Below are 26,198 nucleotides of genomic sequence, written 5' to 3'. Positions count from 1 at the left end.
AATACATACACACATACAGAAACCAAATACAGGACTTGAGATACCAAGTAAAATCCAAAAGAACTAATTCTCTAGTACTTCGAAGGAAAAAAAAACACCATATATATCCTAATGTGGCTTTCATTAGGAAACCAGTCAATGTCATTTTAGAAAAACATTCAGCCATATTAATATTCTTCAATTAACATGAACAATTTAGGTTGGGAAAACAGCACTCAACATTTCTTAAAGAGAATAATGATGAAAATAACGTCACGTATAATGATGGAAAAGCTTTTATAGTTAAACATATACGTATATTTTTAAACTGAATTACAGCAATATCATAATATAATTTGTTCCTTCTTTACCTAAAAAATGCATTTTTCATTCCTCCAATTCTATCATTTAAGTGTGTTTTAAACACAAAATACCAGAAAGTAATATTTACATTTCTATTCACATTCCATGCTTTTGGTTTTTCTCCAGAAGTATTAATAAAACATATATTAGTGTGTTAGAACATTTCAATCTGTTGATGGAATGATTATTTTCCCCAACAGCATTAATGAAAACAAAAATATTCTGTAATTGGGATATAATTTTGCCTGGAAGTACAGATTATCACAACTCTCTTAAGAGTTTGCCTAATCTTGAATTATGACTTTATTTAGAAAAAAGAGATTCCTTAGACGTTTATCTAAAAATAACGCTACATAGTGATATTTACCCGATAGGAATATGACATTGAAATTCAGATATTTCTCCAAAAAATAATTAAATGGAAGAAAAATTAAACACATGAAAACATTTTGGACACTCCACCATTTCCTTATTTTATTAGAGTTGACAACCTCAAAGGCAAGAAATCCTTAAGATTTATTTTCACCAACAAATTTGTACATGTGATATTTGTATGTGTGTGTATGTACACAATGGCCTGAATCTGTTCTTCCTCTTCAAAAAAAATCCATATTAATGATAATTAAATTTAATTATATGTAAAAAAGGCTCCTTATTTGTTAAATTAATTGTTTCTCCATTTTCTATCCCACATAATTCCACAAACTCATAGAAACAAAAAGAATTTATCTGAAGAAAGCTATGTTTTATAAGCATAAGCCTATATATGTTTACCCTATGGTAAGTCCCACAAAGTTTAATAGTGCTTACTCATATGTAAGCATGCATGAGCTGCTATTATGCGAAAAAAGATGTTTCACCTAGTCTACTCTGTGTAGCAGTAGTACAGAGAGATTTGTTGTGTATTAGGAATAATATTTGAAGATAAATGCCTGTAATGGAGAGCCTGTCTCTGTGTGGAAGTTCTCTTCATGATTTGATAATTCTGTTGTTGTTTTTTTAATCAGGATATCAACTCATGGCCGACAGGCTTTCCATTTCAGGCACTCTGTACAGTGACCAGGGTCTTCATACCTGTTCCTTCTTGAAGAGTTTCTTCTTCCTCTATTACAAAATTTACTGTAAATGTAAGATAATTCTCTCATTTCAATCCCATTTGGAGGGGGGGAAAACCCTGTCATCTTCCTTTCGGGTAAGTATGATAGATAAACAATTAATTTGTTACAAAACTGATTTATAAAAACACATCAGTTAGACTCCTAAGAATTTTCTGTTAAATATATTAAATAAGAGGAGCTTGAAGTTATCCATATACACAGATGACATGAATTAATACGCCTGCCTGTCTACCTATCTAGCTAGTTAGCTATCTCCATTTCTGATCCACCCTATTCCCAATGGAGTATCAATGGAAAGACTCTCAAAAGAAACAAGTAAATAAATCTAAATATTCTAAGGAAAAAAAATATTAAAATACAAAAACTGCAATTCACTGTCAGAATTTTTCATTTAATCAAGTTTATGTTTACTTTCAGTAAATCCCTTCTCCACAAATAACAGTTTAGAAACTATTTCAACAAATAAGCAAACCATTCTTCCAAAGTGTTTTTCCAAAGTAAAACATTGACAAATTTAACGTTTTGCTATTATTATTATTATTTTGGATATTAGAAGAGCTTTAAAAGTGTTAGTTCTTCAGGATAAATCAAGTTTGGGATGCAAATTAGTTTGAGTCCATTTTTTATTAGTTAATTAGTACGAATGTCAGAAACCTTACCCTGCTGAGACGTAGATTCAGCCGACTGAGAGGCTGCCTGCAAGACTGGCTCAGAAGCAGAGGAGTCTCCCAGCATAGAGTTTAGAGAGTTCTCAACAAAGGCAGGGGGAGCTGCAGAGGGAGAAGGGAGAACACTAGGCTTGGATGAGGGAGCTGAGGCATTAGGGGAGGTTGGAGAAGAAGCTTGAAGTCCAGAGACTGAGAGAGGTTGAAAGGAAGATGGTGGTAGTGGTGCTGGACCTGAGGTAGGTGGTGAAGAAACTGAATAATTTGTCAATTCCGGAAGACCATTAGGTGCAGTGGGGGACATATGAGATAACTGAACAGTAACAGGAATAGGGAGAACAGGCTTGGGGCCAGTGGCTTTGCCTGGAGGGCTGCTAATCATGACAGGAGGTGAAGGAGGAAGGGGTGCAAAACTAGAAGCTGACCAAGTAGTTGACTTGGTAGTTGTGGGCAAAGAGGGAGGGGGGTTTACAGGTGAAGGTGGTTGAGAATTTTTATTTACTGGACGAGGAACTGTAGCATAATGGGGAAGAACAGGGTGGAAGGCAGAGCCCAAAGATGTAGCAAAACGTGATGCAGAGTGCCTTAGTGGTGGTGTAGGGGGGGAGGAAATTGACTGTGCAGAAGTCACTATAGCATAGTCCGGGGTAGATTCTGACATTGCTTTAGCATATGAAGGAGGTGGTGCTGAAGGAGGCTGGCAACTGGCATATTCAGGAAGTGAAGTATTATACAGGGAGTTGTCAAAAGATGGAGCTGGACAGAAGACAGCATCAGCAAAGGCAGGATAAAAGAGGAGAGAGAAAGAGAAAAAGGGAGCTAATGAAGCAACAAAACCAGCATTCAAACGATATTTACAATGCAGACTATAGTTAGTACCAGAGGATTAGGCACAAGTAAATTACTGTTAGGAGAGTTTATATAGTATCAATTTTTAATTCATTTTTGCCACTCGTATTTGCATTAGTATCTAAAATTACAACTTTGTTCTATAAAAGAAGCTGCACTACAGAGTATGCTTTCAAACTAATCATAAAAATTAGCTGGTTGGAATTAAGTGTAGCGATTTCCCTCATTTATTTATTTACATGGCTGCCCTATTCAGCACATGACTCAGGGTGGTGCACATCAATAATAATGAAACAATAAAAAACTACATAATAAAATGAAATCTTAAAAACATAAACCAACAACAACATACGAACACATAAATGCCAGGAAAAACGTGATCCTATGAAATAATACCACTTCTGGACACTAAGTTGGGTGGAGGTGACTATGGAGGCACTGCAATGATGAGAATGGTGAAGACCAGGGCTTTTTTTCTCATAGCTCAGAACGGAGTTCTGGCACCTTTTTTTGATGGAACCTTGTAGGGTAGGCAAGGCGGGTTGTATGACATGTGTGAGTTCCGGCACCTTTTTCTTTTACAAAAAAAGCACTGGTGAAGACTGATTGTAAATGGTACTCATTCAGCTCCATTCCAACTTTGAAGGGTTTCTGAATGAGTGGTCAGTAAACAAGGACTGCCAGCACATTTCCTGGGTCCAGCCATATGACTTTTCCTAAGCATAAACTGTAATGATCTTCCCCAAGAAGGGAAAGTCGGATACAGGCCAGAAATTACCCAGAGTGGTCAGATTCAAGACTGGCTTCTTGAGGAGAGGGTAAACTACTGCTTCCTCCGTGAGCTGCATTGGTTGCCAGTTGTCTTCCGGGTGAGATTCAAGGTACTAGTAATGGTGTTTAAAGCCCTACATGGCAGGGGTCCGGAGTACCTTAGGGAACACCTGCTGCCGGCATCAACTTCCCTCCGCCCTGTGCGTTCCCACAGAGAGGGCCTCCTCAGGGTGCCACCGGTCAGAGAATGTAGATTGGTGGCCCCCAGGGGGAGATCTTTCTCTGTGGGCGCCCCAGAATTATGGAACCAGCTACCAGTTGAGCTCCGGACGGCGCCCGATCTCCGCTCCTTCCGCCGCGACCTAAAAACATACTTGTTCGAACAAGCCGGCCTGGCCTGAGGGGGGATTGGGGGGGTTATTATTATTTTATTGGGGTTATTTATTATGTATTAATTGTTCTTTTAACGGGCATATATTTAATTACTTTTAACTTTTGTAATTTTGTATTTTACTCTTGCCCTGTACACCGCCCTGAGTCCTTCGGGAGAAGGGCGGTATAGAAATATTAATAAATTAAATTAAATTAAATTAAATTAAACATAGAGTGAGACTTCTCCCTCTATCTTAAAAAAGTATCCACCACCATTTGGACCCAGTCATATTCTGCCTCCCAGGAGGTCTTAACTAACCAGGAATGAAATGGATTTAAAATACACATGAATGCACTCATAGGTCTAAATATCTCATCCATTTTTTTCAAGCCTAACAGGATTAAATTCTTCCCAGTTAACCATGTCAAATCACGTCTCAGCCAACTTCATAGAACCTGCACAATCAGAATCCAAGTCCATAAAGTACCAAGCAATTTTATTTGAAAATTTCCATGAAAAATCCTGCTTGGTTGTCAACCCTCCCAGGTAAAGCTAACGGGGAAAAAACAACTAGATGAACTAATTCTACTTTATTGTAAGACTACATTAACAGAATCTTTTAAGTATGAAAGTACAAACTTCCTGTTGCCACTTTTAACTGCCTGAGCAATAAGAGTGGGCCCTTCCTAAGTTTCTATCTCTGATCATTAAACCAGTGGGAGCTCCTGCCTCTCTTGTCTGATTGTTTTGTAGCCAGCATCTCTTCCCCTCAATTTCCTAAGGTTATCCACACATTCCATTACACTGATACACTGGTCAACAGCAAGAATCAAGTCATCTTAAGTAGGCTGTTGGATGGTAATCTGTGGATGCAAATTAAGGTAAAACTGGCAAAATATCTGTTTTGTACCACAGTGTAGATTTTAACAAAGGCTCTTACCTATGTATGGTCAGAATAATTGTTTTTTTCCTCCAGCATTGTTCTAGAAGTCTACTCTGCCATTTCATTTCATGGAATGTTTCTGAAAATCAGCTGGTTTCCAGTGTCCACAAATTTAGAGGCACCAGTCTAAGGCACAGTCATTCTAAGTAGTGACTAAGGCCTTAGTTAAATAATACATCAGATCCTTAGGAATACCACCTTGTGCCCACTGAAACCTAACTAGGTCCATCAGATATCCAAACTGAACCAGATGAATAAATCCCACTTCCTTATGGGGAAAGTAGGTAGCTAAAATTCCAAAGCAATCAATGAGTCATTTGTTCATAACAAGAGATAAACAGAAACACTTCCCAACTTCCCATTGACTTGACATTAAAACAGATCCAGAATGTATCACTGATGAACTGCAGGTATATAGTTGCTATGGTGGTCATGAAATCTGAGCCACTCCAACGCCAAAGGATGGCAGAATGAAGTTCCCCAGAACCATAAGCCTGCCACAGTCTACCAACAGCCCAACAACTGAATTGAGCAGTTCAGACAAGGATACTGCAGAGCTGCAGAAATTACATCCATTTCCTAACTCCCCAATAAGATCTTTAGATCAAGGTTTTCAACCTTTTCACAGATTGTACCACTTTTAGGTCATGACAATATTTGAGTACCACCAGTGCTTAGCAAGGTATCAAAAACTTGATGACTAAAAAAAGGGGAGGGGGGATTTGGGGTTTTACTGATTAGATCAGGGGTCTTCAAACTTGGCCCTTTTATGACTTGTGGACTTCAACTCCCAGAATTCCTCAGCCAGGCACACTGGCTGAGGAATTCTGGGAGTTGAAGTCCACAAGTCATAAAAGGGCCAAGTTTGAAGACCCCTGGATTAGATTCATTTGTTGTTATAGAAATGGCTAGTTTATAATATAATGGAAAATAAAAAGTTGAGGTTCAGTGTTAATGCTTCCTTCTACTGCAACAGAGGAAGTCTGTTCTTTTTCCCTTCTCCCCCTCACTTTTCCCCCTTTTTCCTCCCCACTGTGTCCTACTATTTGCTTTTGTATTTTATTCTATAATCTAATAAATTATACAAACTGTAGAAAAAAGTAAAAAAGTACCAGTTTTAATTTCTTTGGTAGCTGTTCCTTTGCTGAATCACTTTTCCCTTTGTACTGACAAACGTATGATGAATTTATCCATGTTTATTAATATGCACCACTACAGATAGCTCAGAGGTCTTCAAACTTGGCACTTTTAAGACTGAATTCCTCAGCCATCATGGCTGGATGAGGAATTCTGGGAGTTGAAGTCCACAGGTCTTAAAGTTGCTAAGTTTGTTGACTCCTGAGCTAGCTGGTTGGCCCTTCTTCCTCTTTTCCTTCTAAGGTATTTCCACAGTGTAGTAACAATGCACCCTCCCCTGTACCCTTAAAGGCACAGGAATCAAGTGCAAAGCAAGAAAGGCTCACAAAATAAAGAAACACATAAACTCCGGAGGGGTGTGTGTGTCTTTAAGCTGCCTCAGGCATGTCAAGTGTCACAATGTTGCAACAAGACTGAAAGGCTCCTGCAATTGTGAAAAGCTTTAAGCCTGTTTATCTTCAAAGAAAACTTTCTAAAAGCCATAGACTTTTAAAAGTTCTTATCAAGATAAGGGGGTAAAACTAATTACATTTGTTTAAAGCAGACATGTCAAACACAAGGCCCGGGGGCTGGATCCGGCCCGCAAAGTGGTTTCATGTGGCCCGTGAAGCCATCCTGGAAACAGTGAGGGAACGGCCCCCACTACCTTGGCCCTGGCCCAGAGACCCTCCTTCTGCCAGAGACCCTCAGATCTGTCCCACTCCTGCCCAGGCCCCCATAGGCACCCTTGATGCGAACGATGTAGAGCTGGCCATGCTCACCCAGTAGGCCATACGCACTCTAGCCACGCCCACCCAGTAGGCCACGCCCACCCAGGCCATACCCACCCAGCCCCCTGAGGCCAACCACAATGCTGATGCGGCCCTCAATGAAATTGAGTTTGACACCCCTGGTTTAAAGGGATTAAACCCTTCGGAAGTCAACACTTTGGACTCATTGCTAGCCTAAAATACAAACTAAAATATTCCAGTAACCAAAGCACATAAAAGAGCCTCTGAATTACAAAACACTGTAAAAACTGTACAGAAATCCTTATGGTAACCCAATCAAGCTGCCAGCTCATTTTTCATTTCATCAGCACTGATTGCATTCTCCTGGCTGAAGAAAACGAACCAGGGGACCCTGTCTTCCAGCAACAGCTGTTGCTTCTTCTCTGTCCCTGTTTCTTCCCTGCCTGCTGACCTCTCCTTCTCTTTCCCTGTTGTCTTTTTTTCCCATTTCCTGCCCAAACCACCTTTTATAGCCTCTCCTCTCCTCCCCCCCCTTCAGTTCACCTCCAGTTCCGCGCTCCTTCTGGAAGCGCCAATCAGCTGGAGCCAATCAGCTCCAGCTCTGCCGGCTCCTGGGGCTTCTGCTGAGCCCACACAGTCCTGCAGCTGCTTCTCCCTCAGGCTTGGGTCGCTTTGGCTCATTCCCCTCCCCCACTACACTTGGCTAGCACCTGCCACGTGGCAAAGTACCACAAGTGGTACACGTACCATTGGTTGAAAAGCCCTGCTTTAGATAACTCTAAATAGGTAAATAGATCATAGGGACGCGGTGGCTCAGTGGGTTAGGACGCTGAGCTTGTTGATCAGATGGTCGGCAGTTTGGCAGGTCGAATCCCGAGTGCCGCGTAACAGAGTGAGCGCCTGTTACTCGTCCCAGCTTCTGCCAACCTAGCAGTTCGAAAGCACGTAAAAATGTAAGTAGAAAAATAGGGACCACTACAGTGGGAAGGTAACAGCGTTCCGTGCACCTTAGGCATCTAGTCATGCCGGCCACATGACCACGGAGACGTCCTCGGACAAGCGCTGGCTCTTCAGCTTTGAAACGGAGATGAGCACCGGACCCTAGAGTTGGAAACGACTAGCACGCATGTGCAGGGGAACCTTTACCTTTACCTTTAAATAGGTATCTAGCAGCCATTCTTTCATCCTTGCCCATGAACTAAAGCTGATGCTTGCATCCTAGGAAGACATTTACAAAACAGGATGACTTCTTTCTATGGTCCCTCAACTTTCAGTAATTTAAACCAGATTGGCCTTCTCCTTCAAAATAAGATATTGAATAAGTCACTCATGCGCTTGTGACCTCCCGTTTGGACTACTGTAACGCTCTCTACATGGGGCTGCCCTTGAAGACCACTCGGAGGCTTCAACTGGTGCAGAATGCGGCCGCGCGAGTTGTAATGGGGGTTTCCCGATACTCCCATGTAACACCTCTACTCCGCGAGCTGCATTGGCTTCCGGTTGCCCTCCGGGTGAAATTCAAGGTGCTGGTTATTACCTATAAAGCCCTACATGGCCTGGGTCCGGGTTATTTGAGGGAACACCTGCTGCCGGCATCAAACGCCCTTCGCCCAGTGCGCTCCCACAGGGAGGGTCTGCTCAGGGTTCCGCCGGTGAGAGATTGCCGGCGGGCGACACCCAGGGATAGGGCCTTCTCAGTGGGAGCGCCTGCCCTCTGGAACCAGCTGCCGGTGGAGCTGAGAACTGCCCCCGACCTCCGATCATTCCGCCGGGGCCTGAAGACCTGGCTCTTTGAGCTCTCGGGCCCAGGCTGAGGAGAAATTTTTAATTGGGGTTTTAATTGTGCACAGGGTCAATTTAATATTTTTAATATGGTTTTAACTTTTGTATGTTGGATTTTTTAATTCCCTGTAAACCGCCCTGAGTCCTCAGGGAAAGGGCGGTATACAAATGCAACTAAATAAATAAATAAGAGCCTTATTATTAGCCAATCTGATATTAAGCAGCAGTAGACTAAGACCAGAACCATCAAGAACCTAATGATCAGGTCCTGGGGTTCATATCATGGATTTAGAAGACAGAAAGCACACCAAGGGTGCTTTCTCCATGAAAAGCCCGTTGCCAGTCTCTTACCATATTCCAAAAACCATCCTAGGTCAGACCTTAATCATTCTGGGGGTTAGTGATCTTAATAGTTTTTACAGAGGAGGGTATAATTTCATTATAGGAATAATATAATCTTGACTCCCAGTCCTTTGATTTAGTTTAAATATGAAACTTGCAGGAGCAGCTGCACCTTTTTGCAGCCACAACTATTTTCAGAACTTTCAGGACTGCACAATTGCAGCAAAAATCCACAACTGCAGTAGCCACATGATCCTGGAAAAAGATGATTCTGTTAATTTATCTCAGAAAGATTATGGGTTTATGTTCCAAAGCAACTCTTCTGAATCAAAGTAATGCCCTTGTACTGCAATAGTGCTAGAATATTTGTGAGCTGTTTGAATTTTCTATATTTCTGCATAAATGCAAGCTAAACATGACTGTTTCTCTATTTTTAAGTCTGGAGAAACAGTCATGTTTGACTCACATTTTGAAATAAAGAGAATTCAACTGAACAATTGAGTCAAAAACATGATTTATTAAGGAAAGTGGCCCAAAGCTACACATTTGTATGTAGCAAAAGTATGTGAACCTCTAGGATTATCAGTTCATTTGAAGGAGAAATTAAGAGTCAGATGTTTCATTCAATTAGATGGCAATCAGACTGAACAATGGTGTGCATGGCAGGGTTGCAAGGAGAAAACCACTATTCTCCAAAAAGAACATTGCTGCCATCTACACTTTGCAAAAGACTACCTGGGTAAGTCAGAAGGCTTCTGGAAGAATGTTCTGTGGATGAATGAGACTAAAATAGAACTTTTTGGCTTCAATGAAAAATGTTGTGTGCCAAAAATAAACACAGTATTCCAGCCCAGGAATCTTATCCCATCTGTCAAACTTGGTGTGGTAGTATCATGATTTGGGACTGCTTTGTTGCCTCTGAAGTAGGATGGCTTGCCATCATTGATGGAACTATGAATTCTGAATTGCAGTAGCAAATTCTAGAGGAAAATGTCATGGTATTAGTCTATAAACTGAAGCTCAAGGGGAAGTGGATCACACAGCAAGACAACGATTCAAAATACGCAAGTCCTGTGATCAAAAAATGGTTAAAGCATATGAAAGTTAATGTTTTAGAATGCCAAGTCGAAGTCCTGTCATTAATCCTATAGAAATATTATTGAAGGAGCTAAAGCAGGAACTTCATATAATGAAAGCCACCAACTCTCTGAGTTGAAGCTGTACTGTAAGTAGAAATAGGCTAAAATTTCTCCAAGCCAATGTGCAGGGCTAATCAACATTCAGAAACATTTAGTTGCATTTATTTATTGCTGCCCAAGGCAGGCATACCACTTTCTAAAAGCAAAGGTTTGCATCCTTTTGCCACACACAAATAAGTAGCTTTGATAATTTTCGTCAATAAATCAATGAACAAGTATAATGTTTTGGACTGATTTGTTTAATTGGGTTCTCTTTATCTAGTTTTAGCAGTTGTGGGGAGAACAGATTGTGCTATATGCAAAAACATCGAAACTTCAAAAAGGTTCACAAATTTTTAAGCATCATCATACCTATTCACAAGTAAACCCCACTGAGTCCAATGGAACTTTCCCTCAGATATCTACAAAAAATACAGGCTCCTTTAGGATAATGTCAATTCCTAGTAAATATATAAACATGTCAATCTGGTTTGCTTGATAAGAATACAACACAAAAGATTTACTATTGCTCTTCTCTAAGATGAGACTTCCCAATCTGGTCTAAAGTTCTGTTCTTCCCAATGGTCTACCATCCAGGTACTAACAAGCTTTTAGCCTCCTTAGCATTTTAAAATCAAAACAAGGTTGGCTAGGGGCTGCCTACTACTACAGACCGTATCAAATTGCAGCTAATATCTCAGATTTCCTTTAAAGAAAGTAGATATCACATTTCAAATAAATAATCTTTGAAAAGCATAAAAAAATGAAAGTATTCTTCCTGAAATGGACAGCTAAAAATAACACTACTGAGACAGGAAATACAGTAGGGCAAAGGAACTGCTGTAAATTCAATATGTAAATAGCTGTAGGTGTGCTTGTCAGGGTTAAGAAGACTTTTTAGATTAAAAGGCAGGACGTATTTTTTTCTAGCTGAAATAACATTGTTTTAAGCAGTTGAATAATGAGTAATAAGTGTGGGAAGGAAAGCTAGAAAAATATTGTAAGCTAATAATAGCCATTTCCAAAGTTGCAAATTAATCATGTTTTACTATTAAAAAAAGTTCTACAAAGCTATAAGGCAATAGTACCACATGTTTAGATTCATGGTCTATAACACGATGAGAATGAACTTGATACCATTTACTCTCCAGGTTTACAATCATGTGAAAAAATAAATATATCCCATTGAATTTTTCAAACTATTTTAATATACAGATATTTGATCATTTCAACAATATTGATAAAGGAGATATAACAAATATCATGTACCATTTACACTTTGCAGACCATTGCGTAATTTAAATAAACATGTAGGCAACTTTTGCTTGTGAAAAAAGTAAATATTCCCTCACAAACATACATTTATCTCACATAGCTAAAATTAAAATCAGATGCACCAGATCAGGTACAAATTATTAGAACATCATTAGTGAGGATCTAGGCCAGGGGTAGGCAACCTTGGTTCTTTTATGACTTGCGGACTTCAACTCCCAGAATTCCTGAGCCAGCATGGCTCAGCTTGAAAACCTCTCCCTTTTCCCTCAGCATGGCTGGCTCAGGAATTCTGGGAGTTGAAGTCCACAAGTCATAAAAGGTTGCCTACCCGATCTAGGCAAAAATAGAATCATAAGCTGGAAGGGACCTTGGAGATTTACTAGTCCAATATCCTGCTCAAGGCAGGAGACCTTATACCATCCTGGTCAAAAGGTTGCCAGTCTATTGTTGAAAACTTCCAATGATGGAGCACCCACAGTTTCAGGAGGCAAGCTATTCCACTGATTAATTGTTCTGTCAGAAAAATTCTCTTTAATTCTAGGTTGGATCTCTCTTTAACAAGCTTCCACCCATTATTTCTTGTCTGCTATTTGGTCCTTTGGTGAATACATCAATCCCTTTTTCTCTGTGATAGCCTTTAAAGTACCGAAAGATAGTTATCATGTTCCCCCGCCCCCAAAGTCCTTCTCTTTGGTGGGCTAGAAGAGTACCTAGCTCCTCAACCATCCATCATATGATTTAACCTCCAGACTCTTTATCATCTCTGTTGCTCTTCTTTGCACCCTTTCTAGGGTCTCAGCATCTTTTCTGTATCATGGTGATCAGAACTGTATGCAGTATTCCAAGTGTGGTTTCACAAGTACAGTATAAAGCAGTATTATCACTTTTCATAATCTTGATGTTATCCCTCTACTGATGCAGCCCAGGAATGAATTGGCTTTTTTTAGCAGTTATAGCACATTGCTGCTCATAGTTAAGTGATAGTTCACTAGGATACTTAGATCTCTCTCACAGATACACCTATTTTGTACCTATGCATTTGGTTTTTTCCTAAGTGCACGATCTTACTTTTCTCACCACTAAATTGCATCTTGTTGGACAGGGCCCAATGCTCAAGTCTGTCAAGCTCCTGAATCCTTAATCTATCTTCTAAAGTGTTAGCAATTCCCCCCAACTTTGTGTCATTTGCAAATTTGATGAATTCCTCTTTTATCCCCTCATCTATATAATTTATGAAGATGTTGAAGAGTACTGGGCCAAGACAGAACCTTGAGGTAACCCACTGCATGCTTCCCTCCGTGTAGATGTAGTTTATTTATTTTATTTATTTTAATCCCATTTATATCCCGCCCTTCTCCGAAGACTCAGGGCGGCTTACAATTTAAGCACAAACCAATGTGCTTGGCAATAGCCTTCATTCTATGTATATGCCTGCTTATTAGGGCTTTCACACACACACCCAAGCGGCATTATTACAAAGTCAGCTTAATTGCCCCCAACAATCTGGGTCTTCATTTTACCTACCTCGGAAGGATGGAAGGCTGAGTCAACCTTGAGCCTGGTGGGATGCGAACCTGCACTAATTGCAGGCAGCTGGTGTTAAGCTGGTGTTCCATTAAGTACCATATGCTGGAGAAATCTGTCTTATTTAAACCTCAGACATTTAGTTTATTTGCCCTTTGTTGCGGAAATGCACAATATCACTATATCTAGATTGAAAGAGCTCAGAATTTCATCATGCGACCCTTGAATCTCAGTACAACTGATGTCAAAGTACATTAGAAAGAAGGGCCAAAAATTACCTGCACAAGAGGTGTGTGCTAGGAGGAAATTTTTGCCTCAAGAAAACGTATCAAAGCAAGACTAAAGTTTGCTCATGAACCTGTAGGCAAAGACTAGGACGTATGGAACAATGTGTTTTGATAGATGAGGCAAAGATTAGCCACGCTACCAAAAGACGTGTTTAGCAAAATCCAAATATGTCACCAAAAGAACCTTACCAAATATAAAGCATAGTGGTGGAAAAGCTAGGATTTGGGGCTGCTTTGCTACTTCAGTGCCTGAGCCAGTCACCATCATGGAATCCACTATGAATCCTTCATTATACCAGAGTGTGCTTGAAGGTAATTTGAGAGCAACTTGAAAGTAGATCTTGCAAAATGAAAATGGCCCTAAATATTCCAATAAATCCACCAAAGAATGACCGGGGGAAAAGACAAGAAAATAGAGGGTTCTGACATGGTGAAGTCAAAACCTGGATTTAAATCCCATTGAGATGCTATGGTGTGATTTCATGCAGGTTGTGCATGCAAGGAACCCTCCACACAGCTGAAAAAAAAATCTGCATAGAGTGGGGGAAAAATCCTCCCAATCAATGTCAGATTGGTAGTTGTAAGAAATAACTTGAGGGGTTTTTCTGCCAAGAGCCAATACCAGTTGTTAGAACCAAGAGTTTACAATACTTACTTATTCCACAGAATTAAATGATGTATATGTCATTTTTTGTTGAATAAATGATTGCAAAGTCAATTTTAATTCAATTATATCACCCTTATCTTTATATACTGTTTGAATGAAAATAAAATATTGCTATATTCAAATATGTTAAAAAAAGAAAAAAATAGATGGGGTGTACCGAGTTCTTCACATGACTACGGTATGTGTTCAGAGTTATTCACGATAACAGCGAAAAACTCTGGTTCTATTTAAAATTTATGGCAGTTTATTTGTCGAAATAAGTGAACAGTCATCTAAACGTTAAATTGTATTTTACTTTAGCTATGGTTTTAATTAGTTTTCACAAACTCCATGTGTATAGTATGGCCAGGTTAAGACTAGATAACAATAGCTAGCTCCTAGAAGCTGTTCTTATCATTCTGAAATATGGGTTAGATTTTGCACCACATAAATCCCTCAGCCATTCAACTTCATAGGAAAATTCACACACACATTTACTTCTGTTGAAAACTGAAAATAGTTTCATACTGCAGATTTCTACAATCATCTTTTGAAACAGAAAGCCTTGAAAGAATGCAATCTGCATAATAACAGTCCCAAAACAAGTCTGATTCAATTTTCTGTTCACATAACACTTGTAATAATCAACTATGTACTGACAATTCAGCCTACATACATGGAATACACAATCTAAAATACTATATATATATATAGTATTTTATGTTATATTTTAACTATTTTATGTCATATGTTAACTATTAGATTACCTTGCTAGGCCCCAAACATAACATATGACACATATCTCTCCCCTTACAGAAAGCTAACAGAGCGAGAGAGAACCTGTGGCTCAAGAGGTAAATACACTGCCTAATGCGCAATCAGCCCAGGTTCGAATCTCAGAAGAGTATGACTGACTGATGAAGACTAATGAGTCAGAAATGCATCTCAGCCTCCCTTAATTCTTTGTTAGTAATTTACACACACACACACACACACACACACACACACACACACACACACACACACATATATATATATATATATATATATATATATATATATATATAATCTGCCAAAAGATTTAAGAAAAAAATCTTCATGTGATCAGCCTAATAACATTATTAAACTCTCATGCTTCTCATGCAATTACAGACAACTAGCTGTTAAAATTTATCTTTTGTTATCAAATTAGTAAATAAAACAGCCAGAAAATATAGCTACTAAATATATAGTATATATAGTTTCAGCTTAGTTTATAATTCATATAGCCTCACACATGCAATGTTTCCCCTGTACGTCCAATTGATTTGAAAATAACTTCAATCATATGTTTCTCCTCTAGGCCCTGAAACCACATTGCCCAGACTGAAAGCTGAAAGTTGGCTGCCTTGTTATTGGGCCTGACAGAGGAGGCTACAAGTAAGAGAAAAGGAATGGAAAACAATAAACAAAGAGACAAGAATAAGAAGCCAGTAACAGAAATAAAGCACTTGAAATGAAACAAAGCAAGAGATCTTAAATTCTGGCAGTAGGATTAGTACTAGTATCAGAACTACTGAATAGCAAAACCAAGGACTTATTTGAAGGACAAGGCACAGATATTTTGGAACAAAGTGAATATTTACATTCTAGTCTCACTGAAATTGTATCTGTACAGCAACCATGATGTTGTCCAAGTGTCATGTTTTCTTTTTTTATGCGGTTTTTCTAATTGCATTCCTCTGATTGTACAATATGTACAGAATGAAGCCAGAAAATTTGTGTTTATATTAATGAGCATTATTTTTTGCAAAATTGACTATTTTAAAAGAAATAAAAATTTGGAGAACACTGAAATCTGACACAATGCAAATATTTATAATTTTAATTCTGAGGAAAAAACTTTTTTTCAATAAATAACAGCTCATTCTCATTAATTACCCTAATTCATTGTAAAGCATAGAATCTAGTGTCTTTGTGCAGAAAATGGGAGAGTAGCTTATTAATTGAAAAGACTACTTGCTTACTAATTAACATTAAGTAAGCATTTTTTTGAGATATGACAATCCCTCCAGATACTTTACATTAAAAACTGAATATGAATATAGTCATACTGAAATACTTTACATTTCAAAAGCAGAATATTCTGAATATAACTGCTTTTGTTAATTAGGTAACTTACAAGTAATTGGGAAATAATAATTAATCAGAAATCTGCATTTTAAAAATTTTGAAATTCTTACCAGCACTTGACAGTTTCCTCTCTTGTTCCCATTCCAGTTGCTCTCTTTCTAGTTGGTCTTGCCGCTCTCTTTCCTGTTTTTCCCATTCCAATCTCTCCCGCTCTTGTCTTTCCCGTTCTTGCCTCTCTCTCTCTAGGCGCTCTTGCCATTCTCGTTCTCGTCTTTCTCTTTCCTGACGCTCCCTCTCCAGTTGCTCCTGTTCTAATCGTTCTCGTTCCAGTCTTTCTTTTTCTATCCTTTCTCGTTCTAGCCTCTCTCGCTCTAGTCTGTCTCGTTCCAGCCTTTCGCGTTCCATTTTGTCCCGTTCCAGCCTCTCCCTTTCCAACTCTTTTTGTCGTTGCTGTTCCTGCAATTGTCTAAAATAAAGAAAATAAGAAGAGTGAAATGAAGTATTTAAATCAGATTAACAGAAACTTGGTCATTAGTTTTTAAATACACAGGATGTTATGGAAAGAGATTTGGTCTTATATACTTTAAACTATAACCACCACAGTATTTTTTAATTTACTGTTTAGCTTGTTTTTTGATCCAGAATTTATTAGTTATCATAAAATATATTCCACTGCTATTTCCATAATATCTATGGATGGATGTTTTGTCTGCATACAGTGGGACAAAAAAGTATTTAGTCAGCCACCAATTGTGCAAGTTCTCCCACTTAAAAAGATGAGAGAGGCCTGTAATTTTCATCATAGGTATACCTCAACTATGAGAGACAAAATGGGGGGAAAGAATCCAGGAAATCACATTGTAGGATTTCTAACGAATTTATTTGCAAATTATGGTGGAAAATAAATATTTGGTCAATAACAAAAGTTCATCTCAATACTTTGTTATATACCCTTTGTTGGCAATGACAGAGGTCAAACGTTTTCTGTAAGTCTTCACAAAGTTTGCACACACTGTTGCTGGTATTTTGGCCCATTCCTCCATGCAGATCTCCTCTAGAGCAGTGATGTTTTGGGGCTGTCGCTGGGCAACATGGACTTTCAACTCCCTCCAAAGGTTTTCTATGGGGTTGAGATCTGGAGACTGGCTAGGCCACTCCAGGACCTTGAAATGCTTCTTACGAAGCCACTCCTTCATTGCCCGGGCGGTGTGTTTGGGATCATTGTCATGATGAAAGACCCAGCCACGTTTCATCTTCAATGCCCTTGCTGATGGAAGGAGGTTTTCACTCCAAATCTCACGATACATGGCCCCATTCATTCTTTCCTTTACACGGATCAGTCGTCCTGGTCCCTTTGCAGAAAAACAGCCCCAAATCATGATGTTTCTACCCCCATGCTTCACAGTAGGTATGGTGTTCTTTGGATGCAACTCAGCATTCTTTCTCCTCCAAACACTAGGAGTTGAGTTTTTACCAAAAAGTTCTACTTTGGTTTCATCTGACCATATGACATTCTCCCAATCCTGTTCTGGATCATCCAAATGCTCTCTAGCAAACTTCAGACGGGCCCGGACATGTACTGGCTTAAGCAGGGGGACACGTCTGGCACTGCAGGATTTGAGTCCCTGGCGGCATAGTGTGTTACTGATGGTAGCCTTGGTTACTTTGGTCCCAGCTCTCTGCAGGTCATTCACTAGGTCCCCCCCGTGTGGTTCTGGGATTTTTGCTCACCGTTCTTGTGATCATTTTGACCCCACGGGGTGAGATCTTGCGTGGAGCCCCAGAACGAGGGAGACTATCAGTGGTCTTGTATGTCTTCCATTTTCTAATAATTGCTCCCACAGTTGATTTCTTCATACCAAGCTGCTTGCCTATTGCAAATTCAGTCTTCCCAGCATGGTGCAGATCTACAATTTTGTTTCTGGTGTCCTTCGACAGCTCTTTGGTCTTGGCCATAGTGGAGTTTGGAGTGTGACTGTTTGAAGGTTGTGGACTGGTGTCTTTTATACTGATAACAAGTTCAACCAGGTGCCATTCATACAGGTAATGAGTGGAGGACAGAGGAGCCTCTTAAAGAAGAAGTTACAGGTCTGTGAGAGCCAGAAATCTTGCTTGTTTGTAGGTGACCAAATACTTATTTTACCGAGGAATGTACAAATTAATTCATTAGAAATCCTACAATGTGATTTCCTGGATTCTTTCCCCCCATTTTGTCTCTCATAGTTGAGGTATACCTATCATGAAAATTACAGGCCTCTCTCATCTTTTTAAGTGGGAGAACTTGCACAATTGGTGGCTAACTAAGTACTTTTTTGTCCCACTGTAATTCTGTTGAAATTTTTACTAATCACATCTGCAATACTCAAAACTGCTCTGGACGATAATAGATCTTCAGCATGTAGAACAACATTCCAAATTAAACAGAACTGTTTTAAGGCTGGAGTACTATGTGACAACTTCCATCTTGGAGATTTATTTTCAAAAACCCTCTGGACACCCACACAACAGCAAAGTCCAAATGAAATGGCAGAATGGAACATACTTAAATCTTAATTCCACATGCTCCTCATAAAACATTTAAACAGAGGTTTTAAAAGGACACATTCATTTTTTCCATGTTTTAATTTTTATTAGTTTATCAGACTATAAAACACAAAGGAAAGTGAAAATAACGGGAAACTAGAAGAAAAAGGGAAGAGGAGAGAGTATAAGGTAGAGGAGGGGAAGAAAAAAAAAGGCATAGGCGTCTTGACTCTTTTTACCACAGTAGAAGATAACAACATTATAAAATGTCTAAGATTTCTGCTTATTTGAAGGATCACTCGCAAGAAAGATATATTTCAGTTTGGAGGAGATGGATAGATTATATTCAGAATAAATATGGGACTAAAAAGTTCCATTTAGCTTATGAGTAGATTTTAGATTGTTATTAATTTTAGTATTAATATTGATTATATTTTTGTTTAAGTTATTATTATTATGTTTTTAATAATTTGAATGTATCTATGTTAAAGGGGAGTTAAAGCACATTATGAATTTGGTTAATTTTATAATGGATAATCTTAGTTAGAATATGATTATTATATCTATAACCCTGTATTCAGCTCTGGGAAGTGGGGGGGAAGGGGGGTGGTTTGGGGCGGGTGGGTTTTGGGGATATGTATTGTAAAAAATTTTTTTGTAAAACTCTTTAATAAAAAATAAAAAAGATAACATTATAGACTGAAATTCAAAAGCCTCAAGTCTCAAAAATGGTGCAGATCTCCAAAAAATTGTAACAGGCTGTGGTTAAAAAGAGCCTCTTTTAGCTTAATAAAGATAATAAACCCATAAAATGATGAAGAAATGAAAGATACGACTTATTGTCCATTTGAAAACTAAATTCCAAATTGGCTGCTTTTTCAACAGTGAAGTGATTGGTTCACCGGCTGCTCTGCAGACCGCTGCTGTATGGAGGATCTTGTGGGGTGATTCTAGGACTCTCCCTAACTCAGGAATAATATATAAACAAAAGGAACATCGTTCTCTTGTTAGTAGTTGAAGAAGCTTTGGTCCAGAGGGAATTCCCCTGTGACTGGACAGTCAACCATATTCATTGCAAGCCCCAAAAGGGAATTTTTAATAGAACAGCAGAACAAAAAAAATAACCAAGTACAGCTTTAAGGAAAACAGAGCTGAAGCATATTGTATTTTACAAATTTAATATAAGTAAGTCAAAACATGAGAAATGTAAAATTCTAAATTATGCCACAGTCTAAGTGACGTTGTACTATGTTTTTTTTCAGTTTGGGTTTTTTTATATTTAAAAGTTGTAAATACTTTGCAGCTGTCCAAGAAGACAGTTGCTTTGGTGTATACTAGATAATAACTAATGATATCGATGATAATGACTTGCCTTCTTGAGTTCAAATAACATTTGAAAGATTATTAGATGGTGTATTATAGGACTAAATATTGTTGGAATATAGCCAAAAGAATAGATAAAGCTTGTAAAGGGGCCCTATAGTAAGAGAAATAAGATATATAAGTAATATAATACTTTTAGAATATATGAAATGTTAAAACACTGAGAGGGTCTATTTAAATGAAAAGTTTGGATATTTAAAGGTAATGAATTTGAGAAAACTGACTGATAAAAGTGGTTTGAATACTGAGGGGAAACTAAGCTTCAATAAGAATCTTGAAAACAGGACATATAATGATTTAATAAGATGACTTTTTAAATACAATGGAAATATGTTGATGTTATTATATGCATAAATACTAAAAATGTTTATATTCAACTTGGTTTGTACTGAAAATATTAAGATTAGATTTGTTTAAAGTTTAATATCTCACTCAGTCACTGGGATTCCCTGATAATAGATAGGTAACTTCATTTTGGTCTATCATCAGATTCAAACAGAAAGATATAAGATCTAGCTGTAGAGAAATAACATACTTAAGTATAAATAAAATAATGCAACATTATACTCTATTAAAAGAGAGTCAGTATGATGTAGTGGTTAAGGCCGACTAGAAAACAGGAGACCCTGAGTTCTAGTCCCACTTTAGGCAAAAAGCCAGCTGGATGATCTTGGGCTAATCACTCCCTCTCAGTCCTAGGAATCCTTTATGAAAAAAATCAACAGCAGAATACTATTATAAATAATGCTAATGTTTCTGGTTTGTTACAGACAACCCTATACAAATATTTCAGACATAACAAAATACCGGCATGGTGAAACAACCATATCAGCCCGATAATTTTTCTTAAAGCAATAACATTGTTTATTTTCAATGAACAATAATATAAATTCAGTTAAATCTGCTATTTACATGGAAGGTTTAATACTAATTCAACTTTCTTCAAAATACAATTGATTACTTACAGCAGAAGCCAATCAACATTTGGTCCATTATGTTTCTGAATGTTAAAGAGATGTCTATACACTTTCATATTCTGTAGTCTATATATTTTTTACTGTTCCCCTCTTTATATGTACTGGCATACTGTAATAAGTTTATTTATAGGCATTAACTAAACTAGGTATCAGCTGATATAGCAATGATTTACCTTCATGACTCTATAACACTTCTAACGAGGATACTATATTAACATCATGAATCATTCAATGTAATAACATGAACTAAATGTTCTATTTAAAAACAAAAATTATGCCATTCCATTCTAAGAATTTTAAGTAAATTCTAATAATTATATCCATAGAGAATATATAGACCAATGTTTCTCAACCTTTCTTCACCCATTCTGTTTTGCTTGTGCCCCCCACAACCATGTGCCCTTACTGGGAAAAAGAATACTACTTACACACACTGCTTATAATGAATAGACTGTTTTAATTTATAATAATTTTAATAATGCTGTTTGTAATATACAATTATATAAGAAAATGTTACTTTTAACATAATTTACTAGTCAATTAATGTGACCTCTGGGCTTAGTGAACAGACACAACCAGGATTTTTTGTTAGTTTCCATTGCATTCACTACATCCAAACAGTTGTGCATTTGTATTAACAAATGAATGATGCTACTGAAATCTGATTCTTTCAAATACAAATAGTCTTCAATTTAGAATTGCAACTAGGACCAGTTGCGAAATGCGAAGTAATAGGAGTACTAGGTTAAGAGCACATGGATGTGACAGCAAAAGCTGCACATGCTCAGGAAGGCTGGAGAAGAATGGCACTGGGTACATGAATATGTGTGAACACCAGGAAGCTCAAGAAGAAGGGCACAAAGAGGGCATGGTAGGGTAGGGTCTAGGTCTAGAACAACTCAATGCAGCCAATTTGCTGCGGTACAACTTGATATGGAACAATTCAACACTGCATTAATCGTTTCATTGAGGTACTTTTATTATTGGTGGCCACGTTTCTGTCAAAATTATTGTAACTCTTTTATTTTTTTGGATCCATTTTATTTTATTATTATTGGCCAGTGTTCCGTCAAAATTAATTTGCTGAATTGTCCCACAGCAAGTTGTCGTGCAGTAAGTTGGCCATAGCGAGTTGTCCCATTCTGAGGGGTTGAGTGCAGAGGGGCTGGAGAAAGAGGGTTTGACTGCGTGCAAGTGCATGCAAGAACAGTGAGGGCCAGGATGTGTGCAAGCACCAAGAGGACAGGGAAAGAGGGGAGGGGACATGTGTGAGCACAGAGCAGCCCAAGTAAGAGGGCATTTGTGGGTGGGTAATGTGAAGGTAGGTGCAGGAGGGCCAAGGAACAAGTGCAAGCAAAGGGGAAAGGAGAATATGATACATAGGAGTGAAGAAAGTTGGGGTGTGTGAGAAAGGGGAGTTTTACCCAAGTGACTTGCAAGCTTCCCTGCCAGCTTCCCCATTGTGTTTGCTTATGGAAAGCAAGGAGGGAAGGTTGCAAATGGTGATCACATGACCGTAGGATACTGCAATCAGTTTTCCTGCTTGAGCAGGGGGCTGAGCTAGAAGACCTCCAAGGTCCCTTCCAGCTCTATTCTATTCTACTCCTTGCAAGCTGGTTGCCAAGCACTCAGATGTTGTTCACATGACCATGGAGGCACTGCAATGGCTGGAGTAATGGTCAGTTCTTTTGTTTAGCATGTTGTAATTTCAAACCATCAATGAATAAACAATCAGAACTTTTTGAAAATTGCACCCTTTAACCCAAATTAATGTTTGTCTTGTTTAAAACTTGCTTGGACACCTGTATCACTGTGTAGTTCTGTGTGTGTTTGTCTGCTTTAGTTGCATCTTCCTAGAGAACCAAGTAGAAAACAAAGGGGGCTTACAAGCCTCATGCTTCACAGGCTATGTGTGTGAGTGAATGACCATAAAAGCCAAACCCAGGCACATACAGTAGGTAACACCATTTCATATACAGAGTGTCTTCAAGTTACAACCATTTGTTCAGCAACTGTTTAAAGCTATGTAGAAAATGAACAAAGAGGCATATGACTAGTCCTCAAAGTTCTGGCTGTTGCAGTGTTCCTGCAGTCATGTGAACAAAATTTGAGTAGTTGGCAACTAGCTTGCATTAACAACGCGTTACAGCATCCCATGCTCACATGCTCACCATTTGCAACCTTGTTGCCAGATTCCACAAGCAAGCCAAAAGATAAGCCATCAGGAAAGGTTATAAGTCTCTTGGATAAATCTCTCCCCTCCATCTTTCTTCACTTGCATACACCATGTTGTTCTTTCCCCTTCAATCAAACATGTTTTTTCCCAGCCTCCATGTGGCACTTTCAAGCAACCTGCACCCTCTTTCTCAGGTCTCCCTGAACTTACCCACATCTCACAGTCTCTTTCTTGGCCTCCTGGTGTTCACACATACCCTCTTTTCCAGGCCTCCCTGAGTTCACACGAACCTTGAATCCTCCTTCCTGGACATTCTTACATTCAAATCAAAAGCAATTATTTGTTTTGAGCTGCATAAAAATGCAAAATTCAAAAATATTGGATAGTATCTGCCAATTACACAAAAGGCTATGTAAAAGTTTAAATATTCAGCACTCATCATCAAGCAATGTATAACAAAAAATCCCTTAAGTTTCCGGAGAACAGCAAAAAATGTATTTCAATAGTTGTTTCCTTTTTAAAACTAACCTTCTCTGGTTTTCCAAATCTTCTTGTGCTGGGCCATTTTGCACTTGTGGGGGAATTTGTGCATTTTGTCGAGGCAACGTTGGACCTGAGGAAAGTTAAGTTATATTTTATATTTTATTACAATATCATTTGTAAAAATGATCCATTTTTTAAAAAAAAGTTCCATCAAGTTTTGACTTTGTATTAATGCAGGAGTCTTCAAACTTGGCCCTTTTATGATTTGTGGACTTCAACTCCCAGTATTCCTCAGCCAGGCACACTGTTGAAGTCCACAAGTCATAAAAGGGCCAGGTTTGAAGACCCCTGTACTAATGTGTTATTTCTGATACTTTTAAATAAAAGCATATTCAGCTCATCAAATTTGGTACCCCTACAAAACTGCCTTCTGTTTTTGGGCTAGCAAAGTTTGAAGTCAAGTATTCACCTAAATCAAATGCTGATAGAGGGGAAAAGGAGGTATGATTGACAGAAGAATCAGAATGATTTCTGAAGGCAAGTAAGGATGCACTCTATTCCATCTTTATCTATAGGGGTGAGGTGTTACCCCCCCGTAGATAGGGCTCGCAACTTGGGTGTCCTCCTTGACTCACAGCTCAGTTTAGATGATCATATAGGAGCTGTGATCAGGGGGGCTTTTGCCCAGGTTCGCCTGGTGCGCCAGTTGCGGCCCTATTTGGACCGAGATGCCCTACGCACAGTCACTCATTCGCTCGTGACCTCTTGGATAGACTACTGCAACGCTCTCTACATGGGGCTGCCCTTGAATACCACTCGGAGGCTCCATCTGGTGCAGAATGTGGCCGCGTGAGTTGTGATGGGGGTCTCCCGATACTCCCATGTAACACCTCTGCTCTGTGAGCTGCATTGGCTTCCAGTTGTCTTCCAGGTGAGATTCAAGGTGCTGGTGATGACCTATAAAGCCCTAAATGGCATGGGCCCGGATTATTTATGGGAGTACCTTTTGCCGGCGTTAACTTCCCATTGTCCTGTGCGCTCCCACAGAGAGGGCCTCCTCAGGGTGCTGTCGGTCAGGGAATGTCGACTGGCGGCCCCCAGGGGGAGAGCATTCTCTGTGGGCGCGCCTGCCCTCTGGAACCAGCTTCCTGTTGAGCTCCGGATGGCTCCTGACCTTTGCTCTTTTCACCGCGACCTGAAGACTTGGCTATTTGAACTTGCCGACCTGGACTGAGGGACTGGGGTTTTAGATTTTAAATTTTAGAACGTGTTTTATTGTTTAGGGCTACTTGGTTTAATTTATTTTAATTTTTGTATATTATGTGTTGTATATAGTGTTTTAATTGCCCTGTACACTGCCCCGAGTCCTTCGGGAGAGGGGCGGTATATAAATCCAAATAATAAATAAATAAATAAATATCACTCAATACAGGGTTTCTATATTTTAATAGACAACCATGAAAGGAAAAGTTGCACACTTAAAAAGGTTCTTAAAAGTTCTTCCTCTTAAAAAAAGAGAAGGATGGTTTATATACACAATATAGTTAAAAAGCAAAAGAATGAAAGAAGTTGTATTATATATTAACCAAGCCTAGGAAGACAGTTGAGATTAATACATTGAACAAAAACTAAACTAGTCAGTATCATTCACATATTCATTACTAGATATACAGACCAATCTTTCTGTCTAATCTTGCTGGTATTTCTTTTTTTTATTGAAAAGTTTTACAGTACATTTTAAAAGTTTTACAGTACATCTCTGTAGATGGCAAATATGAGAATACTTTAATGCTGTATTTTAAACAATGATTTCTACCAAATAAGAAGCCTCTTTTTTAAATAGCATGAAACCTTTTAAGAGCCAACTATTTTTCAAAAAGGTGTTCTTTGTTTCATGAGACTAATAAATTTACAGATTTGAAAATTTAGAATGTTGAATAAAACCGTCTGCTTTTTTCCAAACAATGGAAACATCTTTTACCTCATTCACTAGACTTGCAGGATTTTTATTATTTTAAAATTGAAGGCTGCCCCATGCTCAAGTTCACATGGATTTCAGGCAACATATAAGTTAGGGCAATCTGAGACCCTCCAAATTAATGAACTTAAACCATCAGCAGCTACAACTGCTGCAATCAGTGGTATAAGATGCTAGAAATTATAATGGTTCGCTATGGTGATTGCCTGATCTGTTATTCCCCTCCCAATTTTGAAGTTTTCTGTTAATTCCAAACTGTTTGGTAATTGTAATATTGTTAGTATCTTCTTCTTAGCTCACACTTCTTTAAAGAGATAATGATCCAAAATCATGCCAACAGGAAAAATTCTTTTCCTACTTCGGTCTCTTTTTGAAGAAAGAAAACAATAAGAAGCTGCAGCTGCACTTAAGCGAGCTGAATCTGTATCTAAATTAAAAGTCCCAGTCTCCAAGGAACTTCAAAAAGCTATTTTAACTCTAGATTTCTCTGAAGATTCAGAGACCCCAGAGAATCCATCAACTTTGGATGTGCTTGTAATTTTAAAACTGCTTTCTCATGATTTGAAGCCATTAAAAATTTATGTAGATGCTCTTAATATGTCT

At 38.6% G+C, this 26,198-nt stretch overlaps 1 protein-coding gene across 3 annotated transcripts in view; it reads right to left on the bottom strand.

The window, feature by feature from the left end:
- Nucleotides 1-26,198, bottom strand: part of ENAH (ENAH actin regulator) — an 80,207-nt gene that overhangs the window by 13,318 nt on the left and 40,691 nt on the right. Inside the window, exons 4-6 of one of the 3 annotated variants that reach the window (XM_081313376.1) lie at nucleotides 23,663-23,747; nucleotides 16,186-16,541; nucleotides 2,120-2,881 (exon numbers count right to left, since the gene is read on the bottom strand). In XM_081313376.1, coding sequence (XP_081169502.1) covers nucleotides 2,120-2,881; nucleotides 16,186-16,541; nucleotides 23,663-23,747 — 1,203 coding nt within the window. The remainder of the gene's footprint in view (nucleotides 1-2,119; nucleotides 2,882-16,185; nucleotides 16,542-23,662; nucleotides 23,748-26,198) is intronic. The other 2 variants (XM_081313377.1, XM_081313378.1) reach the window with 2 other exon arrangements.

This window comes from Vipera berus (assembly GCF_964194415.1).
Source record: "Vipera berus genome assembly, chromosome: 1".
NCBI lineage: Eukaryota > Metazoa > Chordata > Lepidosauria > Squamata > Viperidae > Vipera > Vipera berus.
This window is presented reverse-complemented; position numbering and strand designations above follow the sequence as displayed.